Source organism: Oncorhynchus keta, chromosome 18 (genome assembly GCF_023373465.1).
Source record: "Oncorhynchus keta strain PuntledgeMale-10-30-2019 chromosome 18, Oket_V2, whole genome shotgun sequence".
Lineage (NCBI taxonomy): Eukaryota > Metazoa > Chordata > Actinopteri > Salmoniformes > Salmonidae > Oncorhynchus > Oncorhynchus keta.
The window spans coordinates 24,644,862-24,659,237 of NC_068438.1; the positions used below are offsets into that span (position 1 = coordinate 24,644,862).

The window sequence follows — 14,376 nt, forward strand, 5'->3', positions numbered from 1 at the left end:
ATAATGGTGTTGATGTGAGCCATTACCAGCCTTTCATTTCATGGCTACAAACGTAGCCCACTACCATGGGTCGGTAGTCATTTAGGAAGGTTACCTTAGTGTTCTTGGGCACAGGGACTATGGTGGTCTGCTTGAAACATGTTGGTATTACAGACTCAGACAGGGAGAGGTTGAAAATGTCAGTGAAGACACTTGCCAGTTGGTCAGTGCATGCTCGAAGTACACGTTCTAGTAATCCGTCTGGCCCTGCGGCCTTGTGAATGACGAGCGTCAGACCCGGTGTAGTACGATTCGTTCTTAGTCCTGTATTGATGCTTTGCCTGTTTGATGGTTCGTCGGAGGGCATAGCAGTAATTGTTATAAGCTTCCGGGTTAGAGTCTCGCTCCTTGAAAGCGGCAACTCTACCCTTTAGCTCAGTGCGAATGTTGCCTGTAATACATGGCTTCTGGTTGGGGTATGTACGTACAGTCACTGTGGGGATGACGTCCTCGATGCACTTATTCTTAAAGCCGCTGACTTATGTGGTGTACTCCTCAATGCCATCGGAAGAATCCCAGAACATATTGCAGTCTGTGCTAGCATCTGCTTCATCTGACCACTTTTTTATAGACCGAGTCACTGGTGCTTCCTGTTTAAATGTTTTCTTGTAAGCAGGAATCAGGAGGATATAATTATGGTCAGATTTGCCAAATGAGGGCGAGGGAGAGCTTTGTATGCGTCTCTATGTGTGGAGTAAAGGTGGTCTAGAATTTTTTTCCCTCTGGTTGCACATTTAACATGCTGATAGAAATGAGATAAACGGATTCAAATTTCCCTGCTTTAAAGTCCCCGGCCACTAGGAGCGCCGCCTCTGTTTGCTTATGGCGGTATACAGCTCATTGAACGCGGTTTTAGTGACAGCATCAGTCTGTGGTGGTATGTAGGCAGCTACGAAAAATACAGATGAAAACTCTCTAGGTAGATAGTGTGGACTACAGCTTATCATGAGATACTCTACCTTAGGCGTGCAAAACCACGAGACTTCCTTAGATATCGTGCACCAGCTGTTGTTCACATACTGTATATGCATAGGCCCCCACCCCGTGTCTTACCAGAGGCTGCTGTTCTGTCCTGCCGATGGAGTATATAACCCGTCAGCCTTATGTTCTTAATGTCGTCGTTCAATCACGACTCGGTAAAACAAAAGATATTACAGTTTTTAATGTGCCATCGGTAGGATATACGTGCTTTCAGCTTGTCCCATTTATTTTCCAGCGATTGAACATTAGCTAGCAGGACGGAAGGCTAGGGCAGATTAGCCACTCGTCGCCTCATCCTCGCAAGGCACCCTGATCTTTTTCCACTAAATCTCTGTTTCCTTCTCCAGCGAATCATGGGGATCTGGGCCTGATCGGGTGTCTGTAGTAGTATATCCCTTCCATTCGACTGATTAACAAAAACTATTTGTCCATTTTGAGGTGAGCAATCACAGTTCTGATGTCCAGAAGATCTTTTCGGTCATAAGAGACGGTAGCAACAACATTATGTACAAAACAAGTTATGAACAATGCAAAAAAACTAACAAAATAGCATGGTTGGTTAAAAGCCGATAAGACGGCAGCCCTCCCCTCCGGCGCCATTGTTCACAGATGCAACAGACAGTGGCTGTATGCTAGCTAGCATGGCTACGATGCCCTGGCCTACTCCACCCAGTGTACTGTACAGTATGAGCTTGTCATAGTTAATGAGGCTAACATGGAAGTGCTTATGTAGCACTCTGTGTTTCCATCAGTACATTAGCTCACTGAAGGCCATGGTTGCCATGCAGCGGCTAGACCTGTGGTGACACTGACTCTCAGCCCTCCTAGAGACAGCAAATTTACACAGCCAATCAGCAATTGGCTGGGCCCAGGCACCATTACTTTTTTCACATTAGCACACAGGTCATTGGTCAGCATGCCATAAACAGTAGCTAAGCAGTTGATTAATGCCTACTTATCACTGACAGACCATTGGCTGTACACCGTAGCCATGCCCAACAACAGCAATACACTTCCAGACACAAGAAAGTATCTTCCTCTCCTCTCTACCTTCTTTTCCCTCGAGGTATTTGTCTCCTGTTGTCATCGCAGCGTTCTGTGGCAGTGTGGTGGTGAGTGAGTGTGAGAGAGTAATTGTGCAGGAGAACAGGGCATTAAAGTGGCTCCACCCAACCAGTCATCCTTGTACTGTATGGCCTGTGAGAAGAATGCTGGGCCGGCCTGAGGAGTGTGTGTGTATGTATTGTAAATATGCGTGTGTGGGTGTATTGTAGGCTATATGCATTTAATTGTGCGTGTGTGTGTGTGTGTGTGTGTGTGTGTGTGTGTGTGTGTGTGTGTGTGTGTGTGTGTGTGTGTGTGTGTGTGTGTGTGTGTGTGTGTGTGTGTGTGTGTGTGTGTGTTTGGGGGGTATTGCCCAGTGAGGCATTGCGTGGCGTGGTGGCCTACTTTTCCACGATGCCCGGCGAGGAGAGATGATGAAATGAGGGTTGAAGCGTATTATCCTCACACAGCACCGTCACCCCAGCCTCCGTCCCAGATCAGCCTCCACCATGACACTGAGACCAGCACGCCCCAGGACACACAATATCATTGGGAATGAACAGGGGGAGGAGGGGAGAGCAAGAGATTTGCTTTTAATGTATCAGTCTCAGTCTTTCATAGCCTACTGTAATTGTGTGTGTATGTGTGAGCTGGCTACATTGTACTGTACTGTACTGTACTGTAGGTTAGGATGGAGGAGGTAGGTGGAGAGCTGCTCCTGACCACCAGATTCAGTAAGCCTTCAAAAGCTTCATCAGGAAGACGCAGGGAGATTTAGGGCTGTTATAGAAAGGGCCGTTACAGTAACACAAATTGTAAAGGGGACCTACTGTGAGCGTGTCTCTGTGTAGTGAGCTGTATAGATTCACTACTTTATAGATTCCTGCTCGTTCTCTTCTATAGCCTACTCTCATTTCCTGTTTATTTTTACTCAAATCTCTCAAGACTATTTTAATTTAATGACGATCGACATCTTGGAGAGGGGAAATTCTGATTATCCAAAAATCCCAGAGTTGTGATGTCTTTGGGGCTTTTGTTAGTGGTATCCATCATGCTACTGGGGGGTTGGAAGCTATCATTACATGATGGTACAGCTGTACTCTTGTCACTCATCATAATATCACATTTCATGCCTTATAACCCCTGAACTGTGCACTCAGACTCAAGATGCTTTCTGTAAAAGTGTACTTATTCGCTTGAGTGGATTGAAAAGGAAGACCATTAGTGTTTCAGTATGCACTGCTGCCTGCCTGCCCTCCCTCTCCTAACTATCCTGTGTGTGTGTGTGTGTGCACATTTGTGCATGCATGTGTGTGTCACCGGCCGATGAAGCTCTTCAGTGCGTTTCTGCTTCATTTAAACCCATCAGTACTTAAATTAGAGACAGACTAAGTAAGGGCACAGGGGAACAGCTATTTGCATGTGGTGTTCTACCTTATTTTCAGTCCCTCTCTTCTACAGAGAAGGGGTACAGATCAAAAAGATACAATGATTTTTCTCCTGCTGTGCAGATAATACATTTCCCTCAAAATGTGTACACCTTAGCCAACTAGAAATCCTACATTAAGATGTTTTCATTTTATTTGATATACCAATGTTTTGGGGATTTCCCTGGATTTCCCTAAATGAAACTCTATAATGTTCTGTTCATCATGCACAATTTCAAGACCGGCAGTTTTTGCAATTCATACCTTTTAATAATGCTACTGGATGATTGTTTTCTTAGTCAGTTGTAGTCCATCTCCATCCAATATGGCAACCTCCCCCTCAGTCTCCCTCTGCCCAGTGACACATAGCCAGCCCTGACTGGGACCTGACAGACAGATAGGAATAGAAACCTCCTCCTCAGTCTCCCTCTGCCCAGTGACACATAGCCAGCCCTGACTGGGACCTGACAGACAGATAGGAATAGAAACCTCCTCCTCAGTCTCCCTCTGCCCAGTGACACATAGCCAGCCCTGACTGGGACCTGACAGACAGATAGGAATAGAAACCTCCTCCTCAGTCTCCCTCTGCCCAGTGACACATAGCCAGCCCTGACTGGGACCTGACAGACAGATAGGAATAGAAACCTCCTCCTCAGTCTCCCTCTGCCCAGTGACACATAGCCAGCCCTGACTGGGACCTGACAGACAGATAGGAATAGAAACCTCCTCCTCAGTCTCCCTCTGCCCAGTGACACATAGCCAGCCCTGACTGGGACCTGACAGACAGATAGGAATAGAAACCTCCTCCTCAGTCTCCCTCTGCCTAGTGACACATAGCCAGCCCTCACTGGGACCTGACAGACAGATAGGAATAGAAACCTCCTCCTCAGTCTCCCTCTGCCCAGTGACACATAGCCAGCCCTGACTGGGACCTGACAGACAGATAGGAATAGAAACCTCCTCCTCAGTCTCCCTCTGCCTAGTGACACATAGCCAGCCCTCACTGGGACCTGACAGACAGATAGGAATAGAAACCTCCTCCTCAGTCTCCCTCTGCCCAGTGACACATAGCCAGCCCTGACTGGGACCTGACAGACAGATAGGAATAGAAACCTCCTCCTCAGTCTCCCTCTGCCCAGTGACACATAGCCAGCCCTGACTGGGACCTGACAGACAGATAGGAATAGAAACCTCCTCCTCAGTCTCCCTCTGCCCAGTGACACATAGCCAGCCCTGACTGGGACCTGACAGACAGATAGGAATAGAAACCTCCTCCTCAGTCTCCCTCTGCCCAGTGACACATAGCCAGCCCTGACTGGGACCTGACAGACAGATAGGAATAGAAACCTCCTCCTCAGTCTCCCTCTGCCCAGTGACACATAGCCAGCCCTGACTGGGACCTGACAGACAGATAGGAATAGAAACCTCCTCCTCAGTCTCCCTCTGCCCAGTGACACATAGCCAGCCCTGACTGGGACCTGACAGACAGATAGGAATAGAAACCTCCTCCTCAGTCTCCCTCTGCCTAGTGACACATAGCCAGCCCTCACTGGGACCTGACAGACAGATAGGAATAGAAACCTCCTCCTCAGTCTCCCTCTGCCCAGTGACACATAGCCAGCCCTGACTGGGACCTGACAGACAGATAGGAATAGAAACCTCCTCCTCAGTCTCCCTCTGCCTAGTGACACATAGCCAGCCCTCACTGGGACCTGACAGACAGATAGGAATAGAAACCTCCTCCTCAGTCTCCCTCTGCCCAGTGACACATAGCCAGCCCTGACTGGGACCTGACAGACAGATAGGAATAGAAACCTCCTCCTCAGTCTCCCTCTGCCTAGTGACACATAGCCAGCCCTCACTGGGACCTGACAGACAGATAGGGATAGAAACCTCCTCCTCAGTCTCCCTCTGCCCAGTGACACATAGCCAGCCCTCACTGGGACCTGACAGACAGATAGGAATAGAAACCTCCTCCTCAGTCTCCCTCTGCCCAGTGACACATAGCCAGCCCTGACTGGGACCTGACAGACAGATAGGAATAGAAACCTCCTCCTCAGTCTCCCTCTGCCTAGTGACACATAGCCAGCCCTCACTGGGACCTGACAGACAGATAGGAATAGAAACCTCCTCCTCAGTCTCCCTCTGCCCAGTGACACATAGCCAGCCCTGACTGGGACCTGACAGACAGATAGGAATAGAAACCTCAGTCCCCTCAGTCTCCCTCTGCCCAGTGAAACCTCCTCCTCAGTCTCCCTCTGCCCAGTGAGCACATAGCCAGCCCTGACTGGGACCTGACAGACAGATAGGAATAGAAACCTCCTCCTCAGTCTCCCTCTGCCCAGTGACACATAGCCAGACCTGACTGGGACCTGACAGACAGATAGGAATAGAAACCTCCTCCTCAGTCTCCCTCTGCCCAGTGACACATAGCCAGCCCTGACTGGGACCTGACAGACAGATAGGAATAGAAACCTCCTCCTCAGTCTCCCTCTGCCTAGTGACACATAGCCAGCCCTGACTGGGACCTGACAGACAGATAGGAATAGAAACCTCCTCCTCAGTCTCCCTCTGCCCAGTGACACATAGCCAGCCCTGACTGGGACCTGACAGACAGATAGGAATAGAAACCTCCTCCTCAGTCTCCCTCTGCCCAGTGACACATAGCCAGCCCTCACTGGGACCTGACAGACAGATAGGAATAGAAACCTCCTCCTCAGTCTCCCTCTGCCCAGTGACACATAGCCAGCCCTGACTGGGACCTGACAGACAGATAGGAATAGAAACCTCCTCCTCAGTCTCCCTCTGCCCAGGGACACATAGCCAGCCCTGACTGGGACCCGACAGACAGATAGGAATAGAAACCTCCTCCCTCTCTCTGTCTCGCTCTCTCTCTCTCCCCTTCTCTCTTTCTCTCCCTACTGCGCTTTATTACCAGGCTCTGTAACATCGCTGGATATTAAAAAATATACATCAACGAAGCAATTATGGGCCATCAAAAAGAATACTGGAAGCCTGGGGGGCTACTGAGGGCTGTTTGGTGAATGTAGGCAGGAGAGAGGAGTCTAGCTGAGAGCAGCCTTTTGTTGTCCCCCAACCTTCTTTAACAAGTCTCAGGTTGTTGTGAGGATGGTTTAAGATGGAGAACACCTTGAGCTGCCTGTTTGTTTTCGGTCATCTTTGACACCTGAGGCCTTTACTGTAGCAGTACTGGGAGTGTCACAGCAAACTGAGTATGACACTGTGACAGCACAGAGGAGGCAGTCTGTAGCTTTAACAGACAGCCACAGCAGACAGACATTTCCCTGCAATTTGATCATGTGGACCTGTGCTGATCACACAGTGATGGAGCTAGGTTATGTGCCAGAGGTACGTGTGTGATAACAATAGCAGATCATTTGCCTGTGTTGTTCGAAAGGAATGTCAGAACTAGGATTCTTCTTATTTTCTGAATTTTTTCTCCCCTCCTCCGGCTCCCCCTCTTCCCCCCTCCCCACAAAGGCGGAGCGCTCATCAAGGCATGCCCTCGGTCTCACGGGGGCAGGAGTAGGAGAACATCAGGCAGGTCCCCTGCTGACTCCGCCCGCCACGGCGCTGCCTGATGCCTCAGATGTAGAAACTACCCCTGTTAAGGAGCAATAACATTTAGAGAAGGCTGAGGAGGATTTTTGAATGTGCCTCACTTAAAATTCATAGTTGTCACGCTAAATAAATCAGCGTTCTTTGGCGTAGCTTGAGAGTGAATAAGAGATGAGGCTTAAACGTTGGCAGACCTTAGTCTGACACATTCAATCATGTCAGAGACGGGCTGTCAGCTAGCAGAGCCGCATCTCCCTCCTACACACACACCCCTCTGAGTGTGTCACCTGGGATTATGTGTGGTTTGTTTTTTCTGCATGTCTTTCTCTGTTTCTCTGAATTTGTGTGTGTATGTGTGTGTTCTGTGTATGAGTGTTGCCTTCTTGTGTTGGTGTGCGACTGTGTGTGTGTAGAAGACGGCGGAGAGGTTGAGGCTCTGAGTGTGTGTGTGGAGAGGTAGTGAGACAGCAGTGGGGCCAGAGGAGTTGTCTTGTCTGCTGTGTATGAATAATCAAAGTGGGCTCTCATCATTAAATCATAGCTGTCCTGGTGGGATAGGAGAGAGAGGAGAGAGATCACAGTTACACTGCTGCAGGGGAACATGCTCTCAGACAGTGTTTCTGAGACGTGCCACGAGTCCTCTCTGCTTGTACTACCCACTTAGCTTCTGGAGAAACAGCTCCTTTAACACACACACACACACACACACACACACACACACACACACACACACACACACACACACACACACACACACACACACACACACACACACACACACACACACACACACACACACACACACACACACACACACACAGAGGAGAATGGCTACAGCACCAGCCCCCTGACTTATCCCATTGTCTTAGCCAGTAGGATGTACTGTATGGATGATCTTGTTAAACACATACAGTAAACATACACATTCATATACAATACATTATTTTATCTGCTTTGAAGTCCATTCCTCTCTGAAACATCAGCAACAATGCACTGTACATACAGCATGTGCTGCCTTGGTAACAGATATCAATACAGCAGGTTGTACCATTAAGGCTTTCAATGTAACTGTGATCTACACAAACCTATGTGAGACAGTACAGGACTGTGTTGTGTATCTGTACAGTAGTAGAAGACACCTGCAGCAGTTTATAGCTGTACTGGGGTATTTCCCCAAATATACACACACACACACACACAAACACACACACACACATATAGCCGCTGCTAATAAGCGCGGTGCGTCATAGTGTCGTAACGCCAGACGAGCTCTACACACCATGGGGAGTTCAGACTAGTCACGGCTTTCCTCTGCTCCGTAGCACCCTGTCTCTGTCTCTGTCTCTGTCTGAGACGCTCTGCCTCAGGAACAACACGTAAACAGTTGCTGTCTGTCTGTAGCAAATATGCTGTAGCAGAGACCAGATTGCTTACCTGAAGGCCTGTTTTTGAACCATTAGTGTTCAATATATTGTGGGAACCAGGGCGATCTAAATGGGAGTTCATGCCTCTCCATAGTTGACTATTCTCATGTTGGGAATGAGTCCCCCCTTAGGCTTTAGGGTGGCAGAGGCCAGTCTGTGAACTTATAGTGAATTGTTAAAGGAGAATGTATGAGCCTCTGTTGAGTTGAATAAAAGTTACAATCTCTGCATCAATCTCTCCCTTTCTTTCCTCTCCCTCTCTCCCTCAGTCCCAGCCATGATCACGTCGTACCCCAACACCACCATGGCCACGGTGGGCCAGCAGAAGGAGATGAGCTGCACGGCCCACGGGGAGAAGCCCATCATGGTGCGCTGGGAGAAGGAGGAACGCATCATCAACCCAGAGACCAGCCGCTACACCGTCGCGGTCAAAGAGGTGGCTGACGAGGTCATCTCCACTCTGAAGGTGCGCTGGGGGCCTGGGGCCTCCACCTCAAAAGGGGGTGATGTATATTGTTGTGTTTGTACTGAGCTGGTATTAGTATAGTACGCTCTCAATATAGCATGAATAGTTATAGTAGCCTTTGAACTTGAAGTGATTGATGCTGGAGATTTTGTGTAGCCTATAAAATAACCAGAGGTTATTATCAGTTGAATACTGAACTATGATGGTGCATTATGGTGATGCTTCCTGGTTAAAAACACCTTTGACCTCTCCTCAGATTTTGCCCAGTGTTCGGGAAGATTCTGGATTCTTCTCCTGCCATGCCATCAACTCCTATGGTGAAGACAGAGGGATCATTCAGTTAACAGTACAAGGTAAACCCCTGGCTTCTGCTCCAGCTTCTTAACCTGTTTCTTCACAGTGGAACCTTTCTGTTGCTACTGTAAGTTGTTCCTGACTACATAAGCCAACATCTCTGGGCCTTAGTTAACTTCAGCCTGCAGTTTGTTTTCTCCTTGTCAGGACAACTAAGTGAACAGGTTAACCTCTCTATCTAATCTGTGCGTGTGTGTGGTGTTAAACCCGTTTAGAACCTCCAGACCCTCCCGAGGTGGAGATCCGAGAGGTCAGAGACCGGACCATTGCCCTCCGCTGGACCATGGGCTTCGACGGAAACAGCCCCATCACAGGATATGACATTGAGTGCAAGAACAAATCAGGTAGTGCTGGCATATAGGCCTATGGAATAACGTGATAAATCCATAGGAAATTGCATATGACATAGTTATAACTAAATATGTTTCTGCATTAGCAAACTTGTTTGTTGTTGGTTGTCATGTCATACAGAGATGCTAATAGGTTCATTGTGTTTGCCCCTTCCCCCAGCCTCGTGGAATTCAGCCCAGATAACAAAAGACGTGTCCCCCCAGCTGAACCAGGCCACCATTATAGACCTGCACCCCTCCTCCACCTACAACATCCGCATTTTTGCCAAGAACGACATCGGCAAGAGCGATACCAGCAACGAGCTCACTATCACCACTGACGAAGCAGGTCAGCCCACGCAGATCTCTCCTTCACCGGGTCAAAACAGCATGTAGTTATGTTCCAAACCAGGTTGACACATATTCTGTTTGTCTTCAGATTTTAGTCATGGATATGTATTTATTTGTATTGTAATATTCCCTTGAATACAGTAAAGGTCTGTCTCTCGTTCATAACAGAGCAAACATATTTCTAGTGCTGCATCGCCATCTAGTGAAATATTTCCTAAATATAATTAATGTCTGAAAAGCCTCCGTCAAAGATGGTGGATTATACAGATGATTCAAAAAGGCCTTTTACCATGGAACATTTTTTTCACAGTTCTGGTCTACTTAAGGGGTGTCTCTCCCATATGCACCAATGCGATAGCAGCTGGGTCTAGTCTACTTAATTAATTTGCCACACACCAACCAGAAAAAAGTATTGCTTTCCTCTATGGTCTCTGCTATCATCTCTGCCTCATTCAACTGAATCTCTCATAAGAGTATTTTGTGTTAATATTACACATCTGTTCTACAGCCCCCGATGGCCCCCCACAAGAAGTACAACTGGAGGCCACCTCTCCACAAAGCATCAAAGTCACCTGGAAGGTACTGTGTCTTCATGGAGTTAAACAGACAGATTTTCCTGTTTCTATCTGTGTCATGAGTATGTACAGTCTGATCCATCCCTCCTCCTCCTCGTCCTCCTCCTGCTCCTCAGGCCCCCCACAAGCACCTTCAGAATGGGGTGATCCGGGGCTACCAGGTGGGTTACAGAGAGTACAGCTCTGGAGGCAGCTTCCAGTTTAACATCATCAGCATGGACACCACAGGGGACAGCAGCGAGAGCATCACCCTGGACAACCTGAGGAAGTTCACTGAGTATGGGGTGGTGGTGCAGGCGGCTAACCGTGCAGGCACCGGGCCCTCCTCTCAGGAGGTCATCACCAAAACACTGGAGGATGGTTAGTATGGATCAAGGGGTTAAGGGGTGGGGTAGGGTAGAGTTGTGTGTGTGTGTGTGTGCGTGTGCCTGCATTCACAGTGTAAATTCACTGCCGTAGGTAGACTACCATCTTCTGGATGATTGCTGAATTACCTCAAACCGAAAGATTTGAAATCAGCAATACAGTTAGAAGTCAGTAGGGGGAGTTAATTCAGCCTAGTTTGACCATTGTCTGTACATTTGTCCTAACTTTGTTTCCCTCCTGTCCCTTAACAGTCCCCTCGCGTCCCCCTGAGAATGTCCTGGCCATGGCCAAGTCTCCAGAAGTCATCTCTCTTTCCTGGTTGACCCTGCCCAAAGAGGCCCTCAATGGAAACCTGCAGGGCTACAGAGTCATCTACTGGGCCAATCTGCCAGATGGAGGTAGGGGCTTATTAACAGACACTCAGAACACACCAGCTAGCAGGCACTTAGCGGACCACTGGTGGTGTGAGCACTATGATCATAATGGTTTTAGCCCAGTCTCTAATTTTCTTACTTGGCAGATTTGCACCCCTAGCTTAGTTTTTATTATTAGTAGTAGTTTAGTTTTTAGTTTTCTCAACAGGCAACACTAGATTATGGGTTTTCTTTTTGAATTTTTGCAATATTTCAGCAACATTGCCATTTTCTCCTTAATTTCATTCTGCCAGTGTTGGTCAAATGAGTTACAAATTAAACGTATAGCTTTACTTATAAATCAACTATCCAATGAGTATTATATCTCAATAGACACATCCTGTTCTGTATATAATCTAGTCCATTAGTTGTTTAGTAGCTTCATTCTAGTGAGGTGGGTTATATGGAGGAAGGTACCACAGGGCCAGAGTGGGCAGCACCCAGAGCTTAACACCCTGCTCCTGCTCAGGCCCTGTGGATGGGATCCAGCCTGCAGCCTGCCGGGCCTCCATCAATAATTCACTGCTTCAGCTCTGTCTACAAGGACACTCAGTCAAGGACAGAGGAGACGCAGCAGACAGAGCACTACTGCCAGTAGTCAGTCATTGCAATATCACAGATACTACCTCGGTCAAAAATCACAGTATTTTACTGTGTATGGGCATCATCTTGTATGGTAGTTTGCAGTGTGGTCTTACAGGGAGCATGTTATAGGCTTATTGTGTTGTTGTGGTCACTGTACTGTAGTTCTTTGAATTCTATCACACTGGATCATAGACTTGATTTGACATGGTGTGAGAGTGAGTGATAAACTGTTGTGTAACCGTTGTGTGACATTGTCAGAGTTGGGAGAGATCAGGAACGTGACCACCTCCTACCCGTCTCTGGAACTGGATGGTCTGGAGAAATACACCAACTACAGCATCCAGGTTCTGGCCTTCACCCGGGCCGGGGACGGGGTGCGCAGCGAGCAGATCTTCACCCGGACCAAGGAAGACAGTGAGATACAAATCCTGGCTTGAGATACACTTGAGATAGATGTGGATCATTGCTTTCACATTGACATCACAGCATGATTCCTGCAAAAGTTCAAGCTATGCATGAATACGTCAAATCAGATTTCAGGAATAAAGCACTGTCTGCAATGGGCTTGAATAGGGTCATGAGCCCATATGTTTCTATTAATACTTGCAGTATATATGTATGTTTAACATAATCTTTACTCTCCTTCCTCCCTCTAGTCCCTGGGCCTCCAGCGGGGGTTAAGGCCGCAGCCTCCACCAGCTCCGTGGTGTTTGTGTCCTGGCTCCCTCCTCTCAAACTCAACGGCATCATTAGGAAGTACATCGTCTTCTGCTCCAACCACCCCACTGTACGGAGCTCTATTATCATTACCACAGCTCTCATTATAACGCCGCCTCCAGTCCTGCCATTCTGGGCTGTATTTGAAAGTCCTGTACGGAGAGAGAATACTCTTGAAGATTACTCCCCTGTTAAATGCACAGATGTGTAACCCCCTTCCCTTTCTCTGTCCCTCTCTCCAGGTGATGAGTGAGTTTGAGGCTTCTCCTGATGTATATTTCTACAGAGTGCCAAACCTGGCCCGCAACAGGAAGTACAGCATCTGGGTGGTTGCCGTGACAGCCGCTGGGCGAGGCAACAGCAGTGAGACCATCACAGTGGAACCCCGGGCCAAAGGTACAGGCTGCCTGTGTAATAGTGTAACTATCAAAACTAATCTGGCTGAAGTATTATTGATTGCACTATGGTGTTGGCATCTATGATATTGCTTGCGTTCTGTTTTTATTCATCATTGTTTTTCATAGGAGTAGAATGGTACAGTCACAGTGGTGCATGTATGTAACCCCCATAGCTCCGGCCAGGATCCTGACGTTCAACGGAACAGTGACTACACCCTGGATGAGGGACATCATTCTGCCCTGCAAGGCGGTCGGAGATCCACCCCCCACCATCAAGTGGCTGAAGGGAAAGTAAGTCAAGGCCATAGAGATGTATAGAGATCGCAACGTTTTATCTGTGCCATTATGGCTTCTGTGACAGTCATTGAGGCTATCTACATTTTAAAGTATTCATTTTGTTCTTATTTTGACGTTTGAAAAAAGTGCAAAGCTAATATTGGTGACTTACCGCCACCTGCAGGGCTGGAGTCTTGAAGCAAATATTGTGTGTCGTTCATTTATTGTAGCCACTCTATAGCGGTCATATAGCTTTAAGCTGTTTACGAACTAGGCAAACCATGCAAAACGGGGTTATTTCCAAGTAATGATCTCTATACATCTCTATGGTCAACACCCATCTGTCACATGATTCAACACAATGCAGGAATGTCTTTTTTTTTTTTACTCTGATCACATACTGTACTGAATATCATGTGGTCAACTCTACCTCTCAACAGCAATGGTACCCCTGCTCCTGTTCTGATTGACGGACGCCACAGTGTCCATAGCAACGCTAGTTTCATCATCCGGACGGTGAAAGCAGAGGACTCTGGGAACTACAGCTGTGTGGCCAGCAACAACTGGGGCTCTGATGAAATCACGCTGAACCTGCAGGTTCAAGGTAAGACAGAGAGAGATGCAAAAGGAGAATTGTCCAAAACTGTCCAATACTAATTGGTACTAACACTTCAAAGGCCTTTCTATGTAGGTTAGCAGTAGGTCTTCTGAGAACACTTAGTGGATAGTTTGATGTAGCACAGATGCTTTGTTGTCATGGATCTAGTTCAAAACATCATTCCTTTTGTTCTACAGTTCCTCCAGACCAACCACGCCTCACAGTTACCAAGACAACTACCACGTCAATCACTCTGTCCTGGATACCTGGGGACAATGGAGGAAGCTCCATCAGAGGTGAGTGACATTAGGCCATTTGGACACACCAGAGACACCTCTACAAGGCATAGACCTCCTTTCCGACACCCCAGTGACACTTCAACAAGACAAATATTCCCATTCAGACACACTAACTAATGACATTTCAACAAGAGATAAAGTAGACCTCCATTCAG

General features: G+C 47.7%; 1 protein-coding gene across 2 annotated transcripts in view; it reads left to right on the forward strand.

The window, feature by feature from the left end:
- LOC118397490 (cell adhesion molecule DSCAM-like) overlaps positions 1–14,376 on the forward strand; it is a 139,619-nt gene that overhangs the window by 113,342 nt on the left and 11,901 nt on the right. For both annotated transcript variants that reach the window (XM_035792276.1, XM_035792278.1), the window contains exons 12-24: positions 8,764–8,960; positions 9,217–9,313; positions 9,530–9,658; positions 9,825–9,992; positions 10,503–10,573; positions 10,686–10,929; positions 11,187–11,333; positions 12,192–12,347; positions 12,590–12,720; positions 12,893–13,046; positions 13,222–13,339; positions 13,765–13,928; positions 14,120–14,218. In XM_035792276.1, coding sequence (XP_035648169.1) covers positions 8,764–8,960; positions 9,217–9,313; positions 9,530–9,658; positions 9,825–9,992; positions 10,503–10,573; positions 10,686–10,929; positions 11,187–11,333; positions 12,192–12,347; positions 12,590–12,720; positions 12,893–13,046; positions 13,222–13,339; positions 13,765–13,928; positions 14,120–14,218 — 1,875 coding nt within the window. The remainder of the gene's footprint in view (positions 1–8,763; positions 8,961–9,216; positions 9,314–9,529; positions 9,659–9,824; positions 9,993–10,502; positions 10,574–10,685; positions 10,930–11,186; positions 11,334–12,191; positions 12,348–12,589; positions 12,721–12,892; positions 13,047–13,221; positions 13,340–13,764; positions 13,929–14,119; positions 14,219–14,376) is intronic.